Genomic DNA, 20,676 nt, shown 5'->3' with positions numbered 1-20,676 from the left:
GTAGGTGCTGAGGGTCAAACACTGATTGAGTCTGAATCAGTGGTTAAAAGGTCTGGAGAATCTCACAGACTGACCTGCACATATTCAGGATTCAGTAGCCATTACTGGAATGCTTGGATCAAAAAGGCTGCTGGAAAAGGACTGGAGTGGGTTGCTACTATCAGTGAGACCAGTAGCTACATCTACTACTCTGAGTCAGTTAAAGGCCGGTTCACCATCTCCAGAGACAACAACAGAGAGCAGGTGTATCTGCAGATGAACAGTCTGAAGACTGAAGATTCTGCTGATTATTATTAGAGCCACAGTACTCATCCTTACTGGGCTGATAGACCCCAACTATCTCACTTGTTTTGTGTGTTCAGTTGTATGGAAATAATAAAGTAGAGTAATACAGTACAATATGTAAAGAGTAAATGCTGGACCATACAGTCACATGCAAAAACACGCACATACACATTAACAAACAGTAAAAACCGAAAAGAAATAATTCAAGACTTAAAACATCTATTTTTCTCCTCTGTGTATCACTGACAACAGTTCTAAGTTCAGTTCAGTTCAGTTTTAATCCATCTTAACAGATGTATCATTGTAATAATAATGATTTACTTTATACTACTACAAATAACACTAATGCAGAACTATACTTATTTATCTATTCTGAAACCATAGCATTACTAGAGCCAAGGACTAACTAGTGTTTATTTAAACTCTTTAAGCAGAGAAAGGGTGCATACACTTTTATATTGTTTAATTTGTTGCCAGAAATTTGTGGCTTTTTCCCTCGAAAGTCAAATAATAACTGGACCTGTACAATGGGCTACAAATTTGGACAATCCAGTGTACATTACTCAACTACCTGACAGAGATAAGATCCTGATTAAGGACAGGAAAAGGTTTGAAGAAATGATATGATATTATTTCAGAAATGATGGTTAGACAATCTGATAAAACAGCTTTATTATCTCAGACATGTTCTTGTGTATCTCTGATGTTCTCTGTAGCTGAGGAAGAATGGAAAAATTAAATTGTCTGTTTATTTGAGTTTAAATGCATTTGTCTGACTTGTGTTAGAAGTTTTGTGAAGAATGAAAGAACATTAACTTTAAGTTACTGTTTTAAGTAATACATTTGTATGTGTCAAAATAAATGCTAATAACACAATTCCAAGTTGACTATGTGTGACACAACAGTCCATCCCTCTTTTATAGCCTGTCAGTATCCTTCTTTATGCAAAGTGAACTTCCTCACAGTCTGCTATAAACACTTGATATCATGCTGTCAGTTGCAGCAGAAGAAGAGAAGCTCCCATCAGATCACCTTCAACCATGTTCTCTGTCGCCCTGCTGCTGCTGTTGGCAGCTGGATCCTGTGAGTCTCACTGGATTTGTCATAGTCAGCAGTTCTTCTTTATTTTGATATTTTGTCACAAAACATTTTCTTCTTTTAACAGGTGTGAAGTGTCAACAGTTGACACAGCCAGCCTCAGTGACTGTGCAGGCAGGTCAACGTCTGACCATCACCTGTCAGGTCTCTTATTCTCTTAGCAGCTATTGGACAGCTTGGATCAGACAGCCTGCAGGGAAAGGACTGGAGTGGATTGGAAGTAGATATACTGGAGGCTCTGCCTACAAAGATTCATTAAAGAACAAGTTCAGTATCGACTTAGACTCTTCCAGCAACACAGTGACTCTAAACGGACAGAATGTGCAGCCTGAAGACACTGCTGTGTATTACTGTGCCAGAGACCCACAATAACACAAACCATCAGCAGACCTGAACAAAAACCCCTCAGTGCCTGAACACTTGTAACATGAAGCCACCAGAGGAGGAGCCCTCAGACCACTAATGATTTTAACACCAGTTCACTGTTACAATACAAGAAAGAAACAACATTATAATAATATAAAATAATACAGTGGAGGCATTTATCAAAAAGTGTTCTCTCTTCCTTATAGTTCAAGTGGTGAATTTGTTGCAGCATCATTTCAGTTGACAGCTACACTTTAAAAGCTCTTCATCAAACATTAAATGAAACATAAATAATCTGTTTTTATGACACTTTTAATTTTAGTTTGTGGCTCCACATAAATTATTTTTGTCAGTCTGGACTAACAATGAGAGGAAGGACTGAACAGGACAAGAAATGTAACATTTTCTTCTTTTATTTGTGAGAATACAAGAGCTTTACAGAACACTTTCACAGTCTTTGGTACGATCTGTCTCCAGTATAGATGCAAACATTACAGGTGACCTCAGTAGATCAAAATATTAGCAAACTGTAAATAAGTTAAATAGGCTGTGGTATTAAAATAAAATTAAGTTATAAACAACTAACAACAATGTTACTTCTTTCTTGCTCCTCTGCACTGTTATTAATGATTATAAATTAAAACAGGTTGTTTGATGTCTTAGTCCTCTGCATATTGTAGATTAATGTTCACCATTTTTAAAAATGGTTCATCAGATTTTAGATGTCCTTTCTTGTAGGCAGCCATTGGTTTTTGTTCGTGTGTATGAAAATCATTTTAATTATCTGAGATGAGATTCATCTCATGTTTTAGCAAAGTTAAGATTTTGTGTCATGATAATTCAGTTGCGAGTGTGTTAAAAATATGTATTTGTTGAGTGATACTCTGATATCCAACAACACAAGATGGTTGCAACTCAAACTTCAAACACAAAATTCAACTTGTGAAGACAATTCTGATTAAATAGAAGTTTCAAATATAGATTGCCTAATTCAAAATTAATTTAGCTTGTGTTGAAATTATTACATTTTGTTTTGCACAGCAAACAAAAGACCAAATTCTATCCTCCATGTGAGGACGAGTCAATTCAAAACTTGGTTGACTTCCAACTTCACTGATCCAACTGCAAAGAAAATGACAAATTGTTTACTTTCCACTGCGACTTTTGTTTTACACAAAGTAAAAGAGTTTATATTTTTGATTGGATATTTTATTATTTTTGACTAAAGAAGATAGAGATAAATGATATCCATGTACTGAGGGGTTACATAGTTTTGACGTATTTTCATCAGTTTTCTTCACTTTTATGCCTACTGGGGTTTTCTTTTGTCTTAAGTTCTGAATATGACTTATGAAAAGTTTGTGAGAGAGATAAAAGATAAAAGAAATAAAACAAAGTATAACACTATGAAAAACATTTTTTCAGGAGTTACTTTTTTGTATTAAAACTTCATTATCATGTTGAATGTTGAAAGTTCAATGCAGTTCTCTCTTTGCTGTGAGGAGGAGTCAATGCAAAACCTTGATGTCTTCCACCTCTACTTATCTGACTGCAGAGAGGATGACAGAGAACAGTGGACACACAGTTTAACATGATGGACTATAGGACAGGACTGCTGCTTTTAACTATCTGCTGGGCAGGTGAAGATCTTCACATATCTTGAGTTGAAGTTGTTGTTAAAAAGTTACCAGCTTAAAGAAACTGATTATTTTCCTTTTTCTGTCTTGACAGGTGTTGATGGTCAGACTCTGACAGAATCTGAACCAGCAGTTAAAAAGCCTGGAGAATCCCACAAACTGACCTGTACAGTCTCTGGATTCACAATCAGCAGCTACTACATGGCCTGGATCAGACAGGCTCCTGGAAAAGGACTGGAGTGGGTTGCATCTATCAGTAGTGGTGGTAGCACATACTACTCTCAGTCAGTTCAAGGCCGGTTCACCATCTCCAGAGACGACAGCAGACAGCAGCTGTATCTGCAGATGAACAGTCTGAAGACTGAAGATTCTGCTGTTTATTATTGTGCTCGAGACTCACAGTGACTGAGTTGGTTGAGCAGCTGTACAAAATCCTACAATACTCATCAGACCCCCTTTAACTCACATGAATAATGTTGTCAGTTCAGTTAGTTCAAGTAAATGATGTCATTCCGTCACACCCAAACACCTTCTTGGAACCAATAATATGCTAATTGGGTTTTTAAACAAAGAATCCTAACAACAGTTCTTCAGAAAGATTTTAATTGTCTTCTTACATAAAGCAACATTTTTATTTATTTAACTTGAATTTCAGTATCTGAGCAGCTCTCTAGAGGCTCTGAATGTCTGTGGCTTCAAATATGTGCAACACTGATACAACAAAAAAGTATATGTAAAACTCCAAACCTCCACACAGCTCCTGAATGCTTGGCAAATGATGAATTTACATATACAGTAATAAATGTTTAATTAAAATTACATATTCATATCCTTGTGAGACTATTTATAACTTTCAATTCATTCACAGTAGACTCACCAAAGACAGATTTTGATAAATATTTATTAATGATTTTTGTGGATGATAATGTGTTTTTATCCATTATTACACAAAATCTTATCCATGCAACACTCAGTATTAGACTAAAATCAGTTTATCTACAATAATACATGAATAAATGGTAATTCATTTTAAATAAAATCGTAGCACCATTTTAAGTTCACTAAATTAACAATATATCATAGTACACACTATATATTCAGTCTGGAAACTTGATAAGAAAGACTGAACTCTTCACCTCAAAGTGAAAAATAGAATCAACAAGAAATAGATAATTATTAATTCAATGATATGCAAATAAATGTGACTCATAAGGAAGTGAAGTGTGTGTGTGTGTGTGTGTGTGTGTGTCAGTGAGAGGACAGAAGAGCTCACATCAGTTCAGCTTCAACATCAACCATGTTCTCTGCAGCTCTGATGCTGCTGCTGGCAGCTGGATCCTGTGAGGAGCTTTCAGTGGATTCACACTAATAAACACATTAGAAACACTGAATAGTCAGATGAATGATGGAGATAATGTTGATTTTCTCTTTCCAAAGGTGTGTACAGTATTGATCTCATCCAGCCAGAGTCAATGGTTGTGCAGTCTGGATAACCGTTGTTTTTCTGACAAACCTGGTATAAAGAAATTATGGCTGCATGACAGTAGCTAATGAGCAGTTTAACTTTCTGTAGGTGCTGAGGGTCAAACACTGACTGAGTCTGAATCAGTGGTTAAAAGGTCTGGAGAATCTCATAGACTGAGTGAATGTGGAAAAAAAGAGTAATAAAAAACACTGATTGCATGATGCAATAATATAGATACTAGAACATTATAATCACTGATATATGACATTATGGAACAAATGGATTACACTACTAGACATTATTAAACATTAAACCATCATGTATTAAAAGAGATTGGTGTCAGCTAAAAATGCACAAGTCAATGCTTTTGCTAAATAGTCTCTTATTTCTCTGACTCATAATGTCTCTATGTAGAATATTGAGGAACGAATAACAGCAACATTTCAACATGCACCTTGCTTTTAAAAGGAAGCAGTGAAACCCCCAAAAGTCATGTCTTTTCCATAACTTCATTTAAAAAGATTAACAATATATTATAATCTGAATAACTACAGTGTTAGTAAGTTCACTGAATCACTCCTCTTCAGCCTTCATGGTGTCATGTATTGTGAGGGTTGGCCGAGCAGCCAGGCACAAAAAATGAGGAGGTACAGGCAGAGTTCAGCAGTCCAAGTGAATTTTATTTGCCATCAGTGGAGTGTGCAGATATTTACAGTGGACATGAATATCTGGCCAAAATGGAAAAAAACGACAACAACTAATTAACCAAAAATAAAAAAATAACCCTTTTCTCAAAAATAGGAGAATACACACACACAAATAAAGAAATCAACTCTAAACTGCACTTTGATTATACCCCCTGAGATTAGGCCCAAGGCAGGAGCTGCAGACTGAAGCTGTGTCTGTCTCTGTATGACCAGAAAAGCCTCGAGTCACCCCAGACTTCTCCCTCTTATACAGGTGGACTCCACCTACTCAAGAGAACAATATCAATTATCTCTTACAAAACACTAACGAGGACAGCAGTGTTAAATAACAATATACTGTCAAATAGAAATTCATTGAAGTTTAGTCTAAAACCTGTTTTTCCTTAAAAAGAGTACTTTAACAGTCAAATACCCCAAAAGAGGCAAAACACCCCTCCCACTCTACCACACTTAGTCTCTTCCCCTGAGAACCCCTCTACTTAACCAGATGAACTGCACTGGCTCCAGTTTGCCAGTTCCTGGTCTGACAGAGGAAGAGAAAGCACAACAGAGAAAACAGGTGAAGCAAAATTTAAACTCAATAAACTGAGTACTTATAACACAACTACAATGTGTCTTCTTTTTTACCACAACATTTTAAATGTGTGCATTGTCAATGCAAGTCAATTTTAGCAAACACCTACACACTAAATAAACAAACTTTGGGATAAAAATCTCCAACAATCATCTCTGACCAACAATAAGATTGAGAGGAGAGGGCTGCTGATGCATGTGTGTGTGTGTGTGTGTGTGTGTGTGTGTGTGTGTGTGTGTGTGTGTGGCATATGTGCCTTTAGGGCATGGGGCTCCCCCGTGACATGTATCATGTATCACGTCTATGTAAAACTATAGAAAATTAAGTTTTTTTAATGATCAACCAACTTCCACTTTCTGTTTTTGTGAGCTGGAGAAAAAAACACACTAGAACCCGTCATCTTCATTCTTCATCTTCAATACATTTATCAATGTTTAGATGTTCAATCAACCATTGGTTTCAGTTCATGTACAGTATGAAAATCCCCTTGTAGACCTTGTTTGAGATAGGAAAGCAGCATATCATATATCCTATTAAGTATTTTTTTGTCAAAGCTAAGATCTTGTGTCATGATAAGAACAGAAATTATTTTGCTCATTTGTTCTGGGAAGACTCTGGAATCCAGCAATTCAGAGTTGGCTGAAAACTTTTTTTTGTATATGATTAACTTTCCAGTAGTTGTTTCCAGTACAGTTTTTGCTTGTAGTGTGCACTGTTTTGGGATTTTTCTTTTGAAATGTTATTACTTTAAAAAAAAAAAAAAAACTTACAATAACGTCGCCCCACAGTGATACAAACCACCAACAGACCTGCACAAATACCCAGAAACCATGTGACTCATACAATTAACATACAATCCATTTTTTTCATCATTTCACTCCATCTATAATAATTTAGATTTTGTTATTTTTTAATCTTACATTATTATTATCCTTGTTTTACAGTAAGTCACTTTGTAACATTTTTTAAAAATACTTTTGTCCAATGCAACATATGAATAATTGAATAGTAAATAAGTAATAATTATTATTATTATTCTAGAGATTGCATCATCAGTTCTTTAGATGTCCAAACAGCCATTAGTTTCAGTTCTTGTAGTATGAAAATCACATTATAGGTTTAGTTTGAGGTAAACAACATATAATGTCTACGTTATTTGAGATTTTGTGTTACAATGATAAGAAATCATATGAATTTGTTTTGGGGGAATCTCAACAATTTGGCAGCAAAACTTTTTTTAATATATGTGGTAGAGTTTTTAGTTGTGTGTTATGTTTCTGCTTGTAGCTTGTACTGTTTGGGGATTTTTCTAATATCTAATATTTATAAGAACAAAATCTAACAAAATCAAAATTCAGAAAATGTAACTTCTGAAGACAATTCAAATTCAGGACAAATTTCATTTCCATACTGCATGAATAAAATTAATTAGTTTCTAGTTACAACTCTCACTGTACAGAAAATTAAAATTGTGTGTGTTCAACAAGCAAGGTCTTTGACGGCCAAATCCAACCCAGCTTTCTCCTTCCTGTGAGGAGGAGTCAATGCAAAACCTTGATGATGCAACAAAAAACTATTTCCAGACAACAACAATTCAGAGCAAAAATGTAACTTCTGAATCAAATTCAGGACAAATTTTAAATTCACATTGCATAAAAGTATTGATTAATTTGGCAAGAGTCACGACTCTCTGACTATATATTGTAATAGTCTGAGTTCAACAAACAACAGGTCTAAATGATGGACAAATCCAATCCGGTTGTTTCCTCCCTGCAAGGAGGATCAATACGAAACCTTGATGTCTTCCACCTCTACTTATCTGACTGTTTATTCTTGTGTTTGTGAGAGTGTAATTAAAGTCACATAAACAACAAATCCTGCAGTAAGAAACACTTCTTGGGATTTTTGATCTAAAACAATGTCCTCCTTATTGTCCTCCTTTCTTATATGATTCTTCTCTCAGCAGTAATGTGTGATGGAGTTCAGAAGGTGAATGGATTAATATAATAAGGTTTTCTTACTCCTGTTTGTTCTACAAATGTGTCAGTACAGTGATCAATCTGATTCTCTCCTTCCTGTGAAGAGGAGTTAATGCAAACATTTATACATCTTCCACCTCTACTAATCTGTCTGACTTATCTCCACATTCACAGAATAAAACAGGCAATAAAGTTTTCTAAATCAGAATATGAGGAAAAGGAAGCCACATCCATCTACAGGCAGGATCAGATTCACATAAATTGTGTCTTTATTTGTTTTGTTTATTTTTTACAGTGTTTACCTTGTCAACCAACTACTTTATAGTTGATTTAGTTTTTTATTCATAACACATGTGTAACCACCACAGATAAAGGCAAAATGTGATGATTATTGCTAAAGAAAGTAATTCATCATGCATGAACTAAAATAGTTTTCTTCTAAGTTACAAGATTTAGTTTTTTGCATATCGTCACACAGGTTTCAGTTCCTGAGCAGCTGTTTATCTCGAGGCTCCATGTCTGTGGCTTTAAACACCTGCAAACACTGAAACCATTAAATCTTTTATGCAAGATTAGGTTTTCACACTATTTACATGATCCTAACTGCTGTCACTGTATTTCTTTTTGCAGCAAATACAATACATACATACTTACAGTGAGTAAGAAAAAATATTTGTACATATGTTTTCTGTTATTGAAGAGATCTTTAACCCCCAATGTATTTATTATTATGTGAAGACTACAGTATAACTGAAGCTGTTCAATTTTAGAAACAGCAATCCTCACTTTAAAACATATCTAATAATAACTTTTCAAAATTTACTCAGCTTGTCTTTCTAGTCATGTAGATGGAGATGTCTTATTGCAGGCTCAGACTACAGGAGTTCTGGGCTGGTTTATCCCCGATTCACCCCTCCAGACAATCAGAGGAAAAATCTGGTCTGGGACCACGGTCAGTACTCATGTTCTGCCCAGATTATCTGCTAATGTGAGGAGTTTACAGATCCAATCTTAAACCTCCAGAACTGCTTGCAGACTCATCAGAGCCGCCCCGATAATTTCAAACATGTTTGATATTTAGGAGTTAAAATCTGGATGATTACGTCACTACTTTTCAAGCAGGACCACAATAGCCAATGAGAGACATAAGTCCATAAGGAGACGGAAGTGTTACAAGCTAACGTTAGTGTAAGACTGCAGATAGAACCTTCTCATGCTGGAGGCAAAATGTTTTTCCTCTGGATGGCGACAGACTTACTCGCCCTACTCTGCCTCTGATTGGCTAGGACTTGTTTCGTTTGTTGGTTAGGTTGCTTAGGTTTAGGCATGAGTCAACCCAGTCTCACATCAAAATGTATAATAGCTATGTTGGTCCACAGTGCAAATCGTTGGGTATCAGACAGACCGCATCAGTCTGGTGGGCAGACCATAGGATTTGCTGCCGGGAAGTAGCTCATTTTCCTCACTGTCCTTGATAACTCGACAGTATGATAGGTTAATGTTATGGCCATACATTTATTTGGTTTGTTTTGTTGTTGGTCTTTTGCTGCTGTCTGTCTGTTTCTCTTCTTTTCAGAGCATTTCCTGTCTTTTTCGGTTTCCAAATTTACTTTTTTGTTTGTTACTTCTTTTTTGACAAACTGGGGTCTCTGTCAGTGTCTGAACTGTGAATGTAATCACTGTCATCACTGTGTCTGCTGCAGGACTCAAGTAATAACATTAAACAGACACAAACCCAGTTAGCAGCACGCAGATAGCGTTAGCATCAACAGCTACTGTAGCAGCCTGAATGTATCTCATATTTTTACATATTAACATTTTGGCTTTCAATGCTGTCATTTTTGACAGCATTGAAACTTAAGTCAACATGATAATAAAGTAATTATACTTAGAAAGCTTGCTGACTAGCATGGTAGATGAAGGTAAATATCTGCTTCTTACTGAGTTCACTGACTTTCAACTCAGTTGGTGTTTGTATCAGTGTCATACATAATTATTCTGATAAAAGAATCAGTTTGCAGGTCTCAAAACTTAAGATTTAGCAACAATTCATAATATTTTCAGCTCCTTTAACCACAGTCATAGAGCAGTGAGGTCACATGGCAAAGAGACAGAACCTGATTGGTCCTCCTGTCTACATGGTAAATGGTAAATGGCTGTTTATATAACGCTTTTAACCAAAGCTCTATATATTCTGCTGCTCACTCACCCTTTCACACACACTCACACACTGATGGTGACAAGCTACCAGGCAGGATGCTGGTGCAACCATCGGGAGCAATTTGGGGTTCAGTATCTTGCACAAGGACACTTCGAAATGCAGACAAGAGTCAAGGAACCACCGACCTTCTGATTGATGGATGACATGCTCATCCTCCTGAGCCACAGCCACCTCATTCCCATATATTCCCATACATTACAAGCGCTGATTGGCGCTTTGCAGATCAAACATCTTGGCACCAAGTTTAAGATTGATTTCTGATTGATAGAACCTCCTCTTTTCTCAAATTTTAGGGTCAATAATGTGAGAGTAGTTTCATGTGTATAATTCAGTTTTGCCAAAAATGTCAAGTGGAACCTTATAATTCTAAGGTCACACAAATTCATGTCTTCTTACATGCTGAGACATGTCGCTGTTTCTTTTTTTTGCACAAACATACTGCATAAAATCCAGATAATGAAAGTTAAGAGATGTTTCATGAGAGGTCAAGAAGCCACAAGCTTATACAACTGACCTCCCCTCAACTTAAGGAGAAAAACAAACAATAAAAAAAGGAAAAAAAAAAAACGAGCAAACATAATTTAGGAACATACAACAAAAAATAAATGACAACAAGAAGCACACAAAATGAGCAGAATAATTAACCAATAAAAAAAAGAAGATTTTTGATAACACGCATGTAGAAAATGAGGTGTCACAGGTCACATTGACTTCTTTCAAACCTCTAGAGGGCGGTCTAGAACTGACTGGGTTTGATCCTCATACTGATCATGATAAATCATGTGCACTAGAAGTAACATCAAGAAAGACCACAAGTGATTGGATTGGTTTTCATCTAACATCAGACTATTTTCACATTGATTCATGTCAAAACTGATCTGCATATATTACATGTTCCTCCATACTCATTCACATTTTCTTTACTATGGTGTTTTTGTTACCTGATGTGGTGCCTTTTACAAAGATGACACAGAGAAATATGTTTATTAAAGGGTAAAGTGTTTATTTTTTAACTTTTATTCTGTTCCAGTATAATTAAACAATCACATACCTTAGAGGCACTGAAAACTTTGAATCATTTTTCTTTTTTTTTAAAGAAAATTGAATCACAATCCTTATGAGTCAGTTGACAAGCATTTACAGTACTGCAGTGTTCAAAATTAACTGAGGGGATTAGAAATATAAGAGTTTGGAGGATTCATTCCTGCACAGTGAACATACATTCTCTACCAAACATGAACTGAGGTCCGAGTCCGATCCAGTTCCTCCATTTGAGGAGGAGTCAATGCAAAATATCTTCCTCTATTTATGTGACTGCAGATGGATGGTAGGATGACAGAGAACAGTGGACACACAGTTTAACATGATGGACTTTAGGACAGGACTGCTGCTTCTAACTGTCTTCTGGACAGGTGAAAATATTTACAGATCTTGGGTTGAATCTGTCTTCAAATTGTTGCCAACATATGTAGAAAGTGACTGTTTACTTTTTTTTGTCTTGACAGGAATTGATGGTCAGACTCTGACAGAATCTGAACCAGCAGTCAAAAAACCTGGAGAATCCCACAGATTGAACTGTGCAACCTCTGGATTCACATTCAGTAGCTACTACATGGCCTGGGTCAGACAGGCTCCTGGAAAAGCACTGGAGTGGATTGCTTATATAGGCACAAGCAGTTATCCTATCTATTACTCCCAGTCAGTCCAGAGTAGATTCACCATCTCCAGAGATGACTCCAGCAGTAAACTCTATCTACAGATGAACAGTCTGAAGACTGAGGACACAGCAGTGTATTATTGTGCCCGAAGACACACAGTGAGAGACAGTAATAAGAGAGTCATACAAAAACTACTTCCTCTATTTACCACCACTGATAATATTCATTCCTTCAGTATCATCTTTCTTATAAAACTGACTGTGATGAACATTTGTTTTATTGTCAGACACAGAAATTCTGTTGTTATTATCTGAATATTTAGGAGTTATATTGTTTAATTTATTTTTTATTAAACTAATGAAATCATACATTAACATTTTACAGGATAATTTTCGTGATACATAAATTGTGAATCCAGTGATTCAACCTACAAGTTGCTCTTTAAATTCAGTAGAAACTTACATGAATATAAAAAATTAAAGTAGAGACATATTTCTTTCTTCATAGGAAAAAGATGTTTTATGTTTTGTTTCTTGGAAGCAATGTTTAGAGAAGATGTAAAAAGACTGTTGGTAGTTGACAATGATGATAGTTAAATGCTTTGTGTATAGTGAAGCTGTACTTGTATGTCCTAATAAATACATGCATAAAGATCATGCGTGTGATACAAAAATGTGTAATTAAGTCATTTGTACAATTTCACACAATTTTGAGATTGTAGAACAATGAGCTAACAAAAAGAATATTTGCTATACATAATTACATTTACAAACAATCCTAAAATTGGCATTTGACATTTTACAATTAAAAAAAATCTGTGTTGCATTATCTAACCTGTGATTAACAGTCAACATGATCACAACTATTGTGACAGATCAATAGAATAGATTATTTATATATATTTGTTCATAATAATTTGCTGCTTTATTATTTTCATTATTGTCAGTTTATTAGTTGTCTGGCTGAAAAAAGAAGAACGTTTCCAGCATTTTTATTACAAATAGGGTTAATTAGTTTATTATAATTAGAATTATTGTCACGTTTTAAAATCATTGTGTTCCTGTAGCAATCTTTTTACAAATACAACAACACAGAAAGTCAAAAACAAATAGCAAAGAGCTCTGTAGAGGAGTGACTCCTCTTCAGTGAGCATCCATTCTCCAATTTCACCAAAAAATATTGAGAGACAAATCCACTGCAGTTTACTTCTCCCTGTGAGGAGGAGTCAATGCAAAACCTTGATGTCTTCCACCTCTACTTATCTGACTGCAGAGAGGATGACAGAGAACAGTGGACACACAGTTTAACATGATGGACTATAGGACAGGACTGCTGCTTTTAACTATCTGCTGGGCAGGTGAAGATCTTCACTGATCTTTATTTGACATATTTACATTTGTATTACCAACTTGATGCATGTTAGACTCTTTTCTGTCTTGACAGGTGTTGATGGTCAGACTCTGACAGAATCTGAACCAGCAGTTAAAAAGCCTGGAGAATCTCACAAACTGACCTGTACAACCTCTGGATTCACATTCAGCAGCTACTGGATGAACTGGATCAGACAGGCTCCTGGAAAAGGACTGGAGTGGGTTGCATCTATCTATAGTGGTGGCAGCAGTTACTACTCTCAGTCAGTTCAAGGCAGATTCATCATCTCCAGAGACGACAGCAGACAGCAGGTGTATCTGCAGATGAACAGTCTGAAGACTGAAGATTCTGCTGTTTATTATTTTGCTCGACACTCACAGTGACACAGGCGGAAGCAACGCTGTACAAAAACTCACCACATTCACATAGTAAACTTCAATTCAACAAATATTGACTGATTGATGCAATAAAGTTTTTGAAATCAGAATATGCAGAAAATGTAGCTACATCCCTCTACAGGCAGGATCAGATCCACATAAACTTTCTTTCTTTCTTTCTTTTATTTTTTTTAATCTTTAAGTTAATATTAATTTAGTATCAACAATCCCAATCCACCACCACCATGTCGTTTTGCACAGTTTGCACAATTTGGTGTCATAACAATGTATTTGGGTATAAATAGTTTACAATAAAAGCAGAAAAATCATTATTTGATAAAGTGAACAGTTGTTTCATTAAATGCAAGGATATTGTGTTAAGAATGAATGTGTCAATAAATAACCATTAATAATTGTTGGGCCTCAAACCACCAGGTCACACAGAGAAGGCCTACATGTAACCTGTGAGGCTTGACCACGAGGTGCTTTTTCCTTTGTTTCCCCTGAGACAAAGGAATAGCGCCAAAATGCTGCTCACAGACGATGGGAGTCCATTGCAAACTCCATTTCCAAGGATGCTTGGCGATTTTCACACCTCAAGCATTTCATAATTCATAATTATCTATGATAATTGTGAATTATTGCTAATAACCAAACACACTACTGCCCGTCCCAACATAATGAACTATTGAACAATAAATGTCAAGTATGTTGTTGTGTTTGAAATGAATATTTGTCTGGAACATCAAATAACACTGAAAAGGACTCATTATAGATTACAGTGAAAAAAACTTGCAGTTTAAAATGTTTCATCAAGGCTCATCAGACTCTTCTATCAGGCTCCAAGTAGACCAACATTAATGCTTCATGTGATTGATTCTATGCAAACTCAGTGATCCTCCTTGTTTCTCAGATATAAAAACTTCACATCAGACTGTCAGTGGAGATCACAGCACATCAGTTTCAACATAAACCATGTTCTCTGTAGCTCTGTTGCTGCTTTTGGCAGCTGGATCCTGTGAGTCTCTCTGGATTTGTCACAGTCAGCAGTTCTTCTTTTGTTTTGATAATTTGTCACAAAATATTTTCTTGTTTTCTTCGCAGGTGTGAAGTGTGAACAGTTGACACAGCCAGCCTCAGTGACTGTGCAGCCAGGTCAACGTCTGACCATCACCTGTCAGGTCTCTTATTCTGTTAGCGACTATTACACAGCTTGGATCAGACAGCCTGCAGGGAAAGAACTGGAGTGGATTGGAAGTGCAGCAGCTGGATACACATTCTACAAAGATTCACTAAAGAACAAATTCAGTATCGACTTAGACTCTTCCAGCAACACAGTGACTCTAAACGGACAGAATGTGCAGCCTGAAGACACTGCTGTGTATTACTGTGCCAGATACCCACAATAACACAAACCATCAGCAGACCTGAACAAAAACCCCTCAGTGCCTGAACACTTGTAACATGAAGCCACCAGAGGAGGAGCCCTTAGACCACTAATGAGTTCAAGTCCAAGTTAAGCAGTCTATGAATACTGTTTACTGTGCAGTAGTATTGAAAATGTGGAAAAAAAATATAATAAAATCAATTCATTGCATGGTGCAATAATATAAATACTAGAACATTATAATCACTGATATATGGCATGATGGGACAAATGAGTCCAAACAAACAAGACAAGTTGATGCATTTCCTACATAGTGTCTTATTTCTCTGACTCATAATGTCTATATGTAGAATATTGAGGAATGAATAACAGCAACATTTCAACATGCACCTTGTTTTTAAAAGGAAGCAATGAAACCCCCAAAAGTCATGTCTTTTCCATATCTTCATCATTTAAAAAGGGAAACAATATATTATAATCTGAATAACTACAGTATAAGTGTTAAAACTATTGAAAATTATGTTTTTTAATGATCAACCAACTTCCACTTTCTCTTTTTGTGAGCAAGAGAAAAAACACTCTTGAACCCGTCATCTTCATTCTTCATTTTCAATACATTCATCAATGTTTAGATGTTCAATCAATCATTGGTTTCAGTTCATGTACAGTATGAAAACCTTTTTTGAGATAGGAAAGCAGCATATCATAAATCCTATCAAGTAATTTTTTGTAAAAACTAAGATTTTGTGTCATGAAAATTATTTATATATTTGTTCTGAGGAGATTCTGGCATCCAGCAATTCAGAGTTGGCTACAAAACATTTTTTATGTGTTAACTTTCCAGTTGTGTGCAGTGTTTTGGGATTTATTTATTTTTATAATCCTTATAAATGTTATTACTAATTGAAATCTTATAACAAAAATCTATTCTCCTCCTATTATCCTTTTGGTAAAAGTCACAACTCTGACTATACATTGTAATATTCTGATATTCAACGAACAACAGGTCTAAATGATAAACAAATCCAACCCAGTTGTTTCCTCCCTGTGAGGAGGAGTCAATGCAAAACTTTAGATGTCTTCCACCTCTACTTATCTGACTGCTGAGAGGATGACAGAGAACAGTGGACACACAGTTTAACATGATGGACTATAGGACAGGACTGCTGCTTTTAACTCTCTGCTGGGCAGGTGAAAATATTCACAGATCTTGAGTTGAATCTGTCCTCAAATTATTGCAAACATATGAAGCAGGTGACTCTTCTTTTTTGTCTTGACAGGTGTTGATGGTCAGACTCTGACAGAATCTGAACCAGCAGTTAAAAAGCCTGGAGAATCCCACAAACTGACCTGTACAACATCTGGATTCACATTCAGCAGCTACTGGATGTACTGGATCAGACAGGCTCCTGGAAAAGGACTGGAGTGGATTGCAGCTATCAGTAGTGGTAGTGGTAGTAGCAAATTCTACTCTCAGTCAGTTCAAGGCCGGTTCACCATCTCCAGAGACAACAGCAGAGAGCAGCTGTATCTGCAGATGAACAGTCTGAAGACTGAAGATTCTGCTGTTTATTATTGTGCTCGAGACTCACAGTGACTGGAGTTGGTTGAGCAGCTGTACAAAATCCTACAGTACTCATCCTTACTGGGCTGATAGACCACAACTATCTCACTTGTTTTGTGTATTCAGCTGTATGGAAATAATTAAGTACATTAATACAATACAGTATGTAAAGAATAAATACTGGGCCATACACACACATGCACACACAGTGAAAACCGAATAAAAGTATTAGGTTATTGTTTCTGTGTCTCTTAAAGCTGCAATATCTAAACACATCACTGACATATCATCACCTCTTATTTTTATATGTTGAAATTACAGTTGATTATTTACACATCCAGCAGTTATGGAGCAACATTATCATTCATTTGGAGTTATGTGTGGCTTTTTACCTACTAAATGCCTGAGTATGTTCAGCAGCTAGTCGCTAAAGCTGAAAACAGATGCCTGCTTTGGATGAAATTGACGCTATGAGAATGGTGAGACTGAACCAAAACAGTAAAGTTGCGGGCTGGACAGATAAACAATGAGCTGAAATAAATATATATAAATATAATATAAATAAATATTATAAATAAAGTCTAAGGGCTGCTTCAGAGTCACTGATAAGTCTCTATAAGTGAAGTCGATAATAGCTGCTTTAAGTATTGATTGTACACTTTGCCCCAGAGAGAAAAAAAAAATTAGGGGAAAGAATCAAATCAAATTAATGGACACATTATCTAAATAAAATGAATAAATAACCCAAAGTAGAAATTTAAATAAAGCTTCCACCATCTCTGCTTATTACTGGGAGGGAAGTTAAAGCATCTATTTCTCTCTTCTGTGTAACCATACTTTATACTACTAAATATAACAATAAGGCAGAACTATACTTATTTATCTATATTGAAATCGTAGCATCACTAGAGCCAAGGACTAACTAGTGGTCTTTTAAACTCTTTAAGCAGAGAAAGGGTGCATATGTTTTTATATTGTTTAATATGTAGCCAGAAAATTATGATTTTTTCCTCTGAAAGTCAGATAATAACTGAACCTGTACAATTGGTTACAGAATTTGACAATCCAGTGTACATTACTCGACCACCTGGCGAAGATAAGATCCTGGTTACAGACATGAGAAGGTTTGAAGAAATGATATGATATTATTTCAGAAATGATGGTTAAACAATCTGATAAAACATCTTCATTATCTCAGACATGTTCTTGTGTATCTCTGATGTTCTCTGTAGCTGAGGCAGAATGGAAAAATTAAATTGTCTATTTGACTTCAAATGCATTTGTCTGACTTGTGTTAGAAGTTTCCTGTCAGGTCTCTTATTCTGTTAGCGACTATTACACAGCTTGGATCAGACAGCCTGCAGGGAAAGAACTGGAGTGGATTGGAAGTGCAGCAGCTGGATACACATTCTACAAAGATTCACTAAAGAACAAGTTCAGTATCGACTTAGACTCTTCCAGCAACAGAGTGACTCTAAACGGACAGAGTGTGCAGCCTGAAGACACTGCTGTGTATTACTGTGCCAGAGACCCACAATAACATAAACCATCAGCAGACCTGAACAAAAACCCCTCAGTGCCTGAATTCTTGTAACATGAAGCCACCAGAGGAGGAGCCCTCAGACCACTAATCATTTCAACACCAGTTCACTGTTACAAAAAGGAAAGAATAAACAGAAACAAAACCTTAATGTATGTAATGTAAACACCTATAGTATGAAAGTATAAAATATGTTGTTCATTTACTTTTAATAAGAATTGATTTCATGGTGCTAGAGATACTTTAATGTTTTAATTAGTATTATAACACAGTGTGTATTCCTACAACAAAAAAATTATATGCTATTTTTGTCTTAACTTTTATATTTATGAAAAAGACATGTAAGAGGTAACATTACCACAAGCATTTCCCAAATTATCTCCTGGTGGATGAGATTAAGTTTGGTAAAAACAAAACATAATATCATCTCATGTTTTAGTGAAGTTATTTTGTGTCACGATAATTCAGTTGCAAGTGTGTTAAAAATATGTGTTTGTTGGGGGAAACTCTGATATCCAACAACACAAGTTGGTTGTAACTCAAACTTGCAACACAAAATTCAACTTTTGAAGAGAATTCTGATTAAGTACAATTTTCAAAATTCAGATCAGATCAAAATTCATTTAACTGGTTTTGCAGTTCTATTATTGTTTTGTCTGTGAGGACGAGTCAGTTCAAAACTTGGTTGTCTTCCACCTTTACTGATCCGACTGCAGAGAGAGAGACAAACTGGTTACTGTAGTTTTCACTGACATTTGTTTGACACAAGAAACAGAGTTTATATTTCATGTTGGATATTTTATTTTTATTGACTAAAGAAGATGAGTATTAATAACATCCATGTACTGAGGAGTTACATATTTTTCATGTATTCTCATCAGTTTTCTTCACTTATATTCTTACTGGGGTTTTCTTTCCCCCTGACATCCTGAATGTTATGAGCACTTTGTGAGAAAAACAAAAAAAGCAAAATTTGTTCAGGAGGTACTTTTTCTATTAAAACTCAATTATAATGACTATAAACTTTATATCAAAATTGGTATAGCAAAATTTCAAAAATTCAATTCAGTTCTCTCTTCCCTGTGAGGAGGAGTCAATGCAAAACCTTGATGTCTTCCACCTCTACTTATCTGACTGCAGAGAGGATGACAGAGAACAGTGGACACACAGTTTAACATGATGGACTATAGGACAGGACTGCTGCTTTTAACTATCTGCTGGGCAGGTGAAGATCTTCACTGATCTTTATTTGACATATTTACATTTGTATTACCAACTTGATGCATGTTAGGCTCTTTTTTCTGTCTTGACAGGTGTTGATTGTCAGACTCTGACAGAATCTGAACCAGCAGTTAAAAAGCCTGGAGAATCCCACAAACTGACCTGCACAACCTCTGGATTTACATTCAGTGACTACTACATGTACTGGATCAGACAGGCTCCTGGAAAAGGACTGGAGTGGATTGCTTATATCAGTAGTGGTGGTGGTAGTAGCAAATCCTACTCTCAGTCAGTTCAAGGCCGGTTCACCATCTCCAGAGACAACAGCAGACAGCAGCTGTATCTGCAGATGAACAGTCTGAAGACTGAAGATTCTGCTGTTTATTATTGTGCTCGAGACTCACAGTAACTGAGTTGGTTGAGCAGCTGTACAAAATCCTACAATACGCATCTTCTGGGCTGGTAGCATTTAGTAATCGAGTGTGTTTAGTAAGAAATTACAGCAACATTTGTCTCTGCATTATGTAAAGTTGTGTGTTCTTCAAAAATATTCTTCACTAAACATGAGAAACATCAACTTTCATGATACATTTGTCTGGGTGTGAAATAAAGAAAATACAAACTACTACAAATAATAAAAGAGATGTTTAAGAATAATTAGCATTTCTGTAAATTAAGACAACATAATGTTTACAATTATGTGGAATCATAATATGAAGGAGTAAAAAAAAGTTGCAGTTTCCTTTATTAAATCACTAGAGGTCAGTGTCAAGTTTCTCTTTTACAATAAAGAAACACTCGGATCTGCTTTTCTCATTGATATTAACAGACTGACCCTTGAACCAAATCCTTATCTCACCTAAGGCACCAAAATGGCTAGAGCCGGCCCTGAGTTCACTGTTACAATAACAGGAAACAGTCTTTGAACACATTTAACCGTGAAAAAAGTAAAACAAAATAACATGACTTATTATGATATATAATTATAATAAGCATTATATATTATTATAAGCAGCATTATTTCAACTACACTTTAAAAGCTCTTCATCTAACAAGAAATGAAACATAAATAATCTCTCTTTATGACACTTTTAGTTTTACTTTGTGGCTCCACATAAATTACTTTTGTCAGTCTGGACTAACAATGAGAGGGAGGACTGAACAGGACAAGAAATGTAACATTTTCTCCTTTTACTTGTGAGAATACAAGAGCTTTACATAACACT

General features: G+C 35.8%; 3 protein-coding genes across 3 annotated transcripts in view; all 3 read left to right on the top strand.

Moving 5' to 3' along the window:
- Positions 1–20,676, top strand: part of LOC137168337 (uncharacterized) — an 85,189-nt gene that overhangs the window by 28,272 nt on the left and 36,241 nt on the right. The window lies entirely within an intron of this gene.
- On the top strand, positions 1,326–12,529 carry LOC137168232 (uncharacterized). Its single transcript, XM_067570757.1, has 5 exons — positions 1,326–1,368; positions 1,451–1,727; positions 3,434–3,787; positions 8,960–9,063; positions 11,838–12,529. The coding sequence occupies exons 1-5, from the start codon at positions 1,326–1,328 to the stop codon at positions 12,302–12,304; spliced, it is 1,245 nt and encodes a 414-aa protein (XP_067426858.1). The 3' UTR covers positions 12,305–12,529.
- On the top strand, positions 13,403–19,859 carry LOC137168231 (uncharacterized). Its single transcript, XM_067570756.1, has 5 exons — positions 13,403–13,740; positions 14,652–14,674; positions 14,843–15,127; positions 16,251–16,316; positions 19,543–19,859. Exons 1-5 carry the CDS (start codon positions 13,403–13,405, stop codon positions 19,857–19,859), a joined length of 1,029 nt encoding a protein of 342 aa, XP_067426857.1.

This window comes from Thunnus thynnus, chromosome 17, assembly GCF_963924715.1.
Source record: "Thunnus thynnus chromosome 17, fThuThy2.1, whole genome shotgun sequence".
NCBI classification, from domain to species: Eukaryota; Metazoa; Chordata; class Actinopteri; order Scombriformes; family Scombridae; genus Thunnus; species Thunnus thynnus.
The sequence above is the reverse complement of the archived record's forward strand: the minus strand, read 5'-3'. Positions and strand labels throughout refer to the sequence as shown.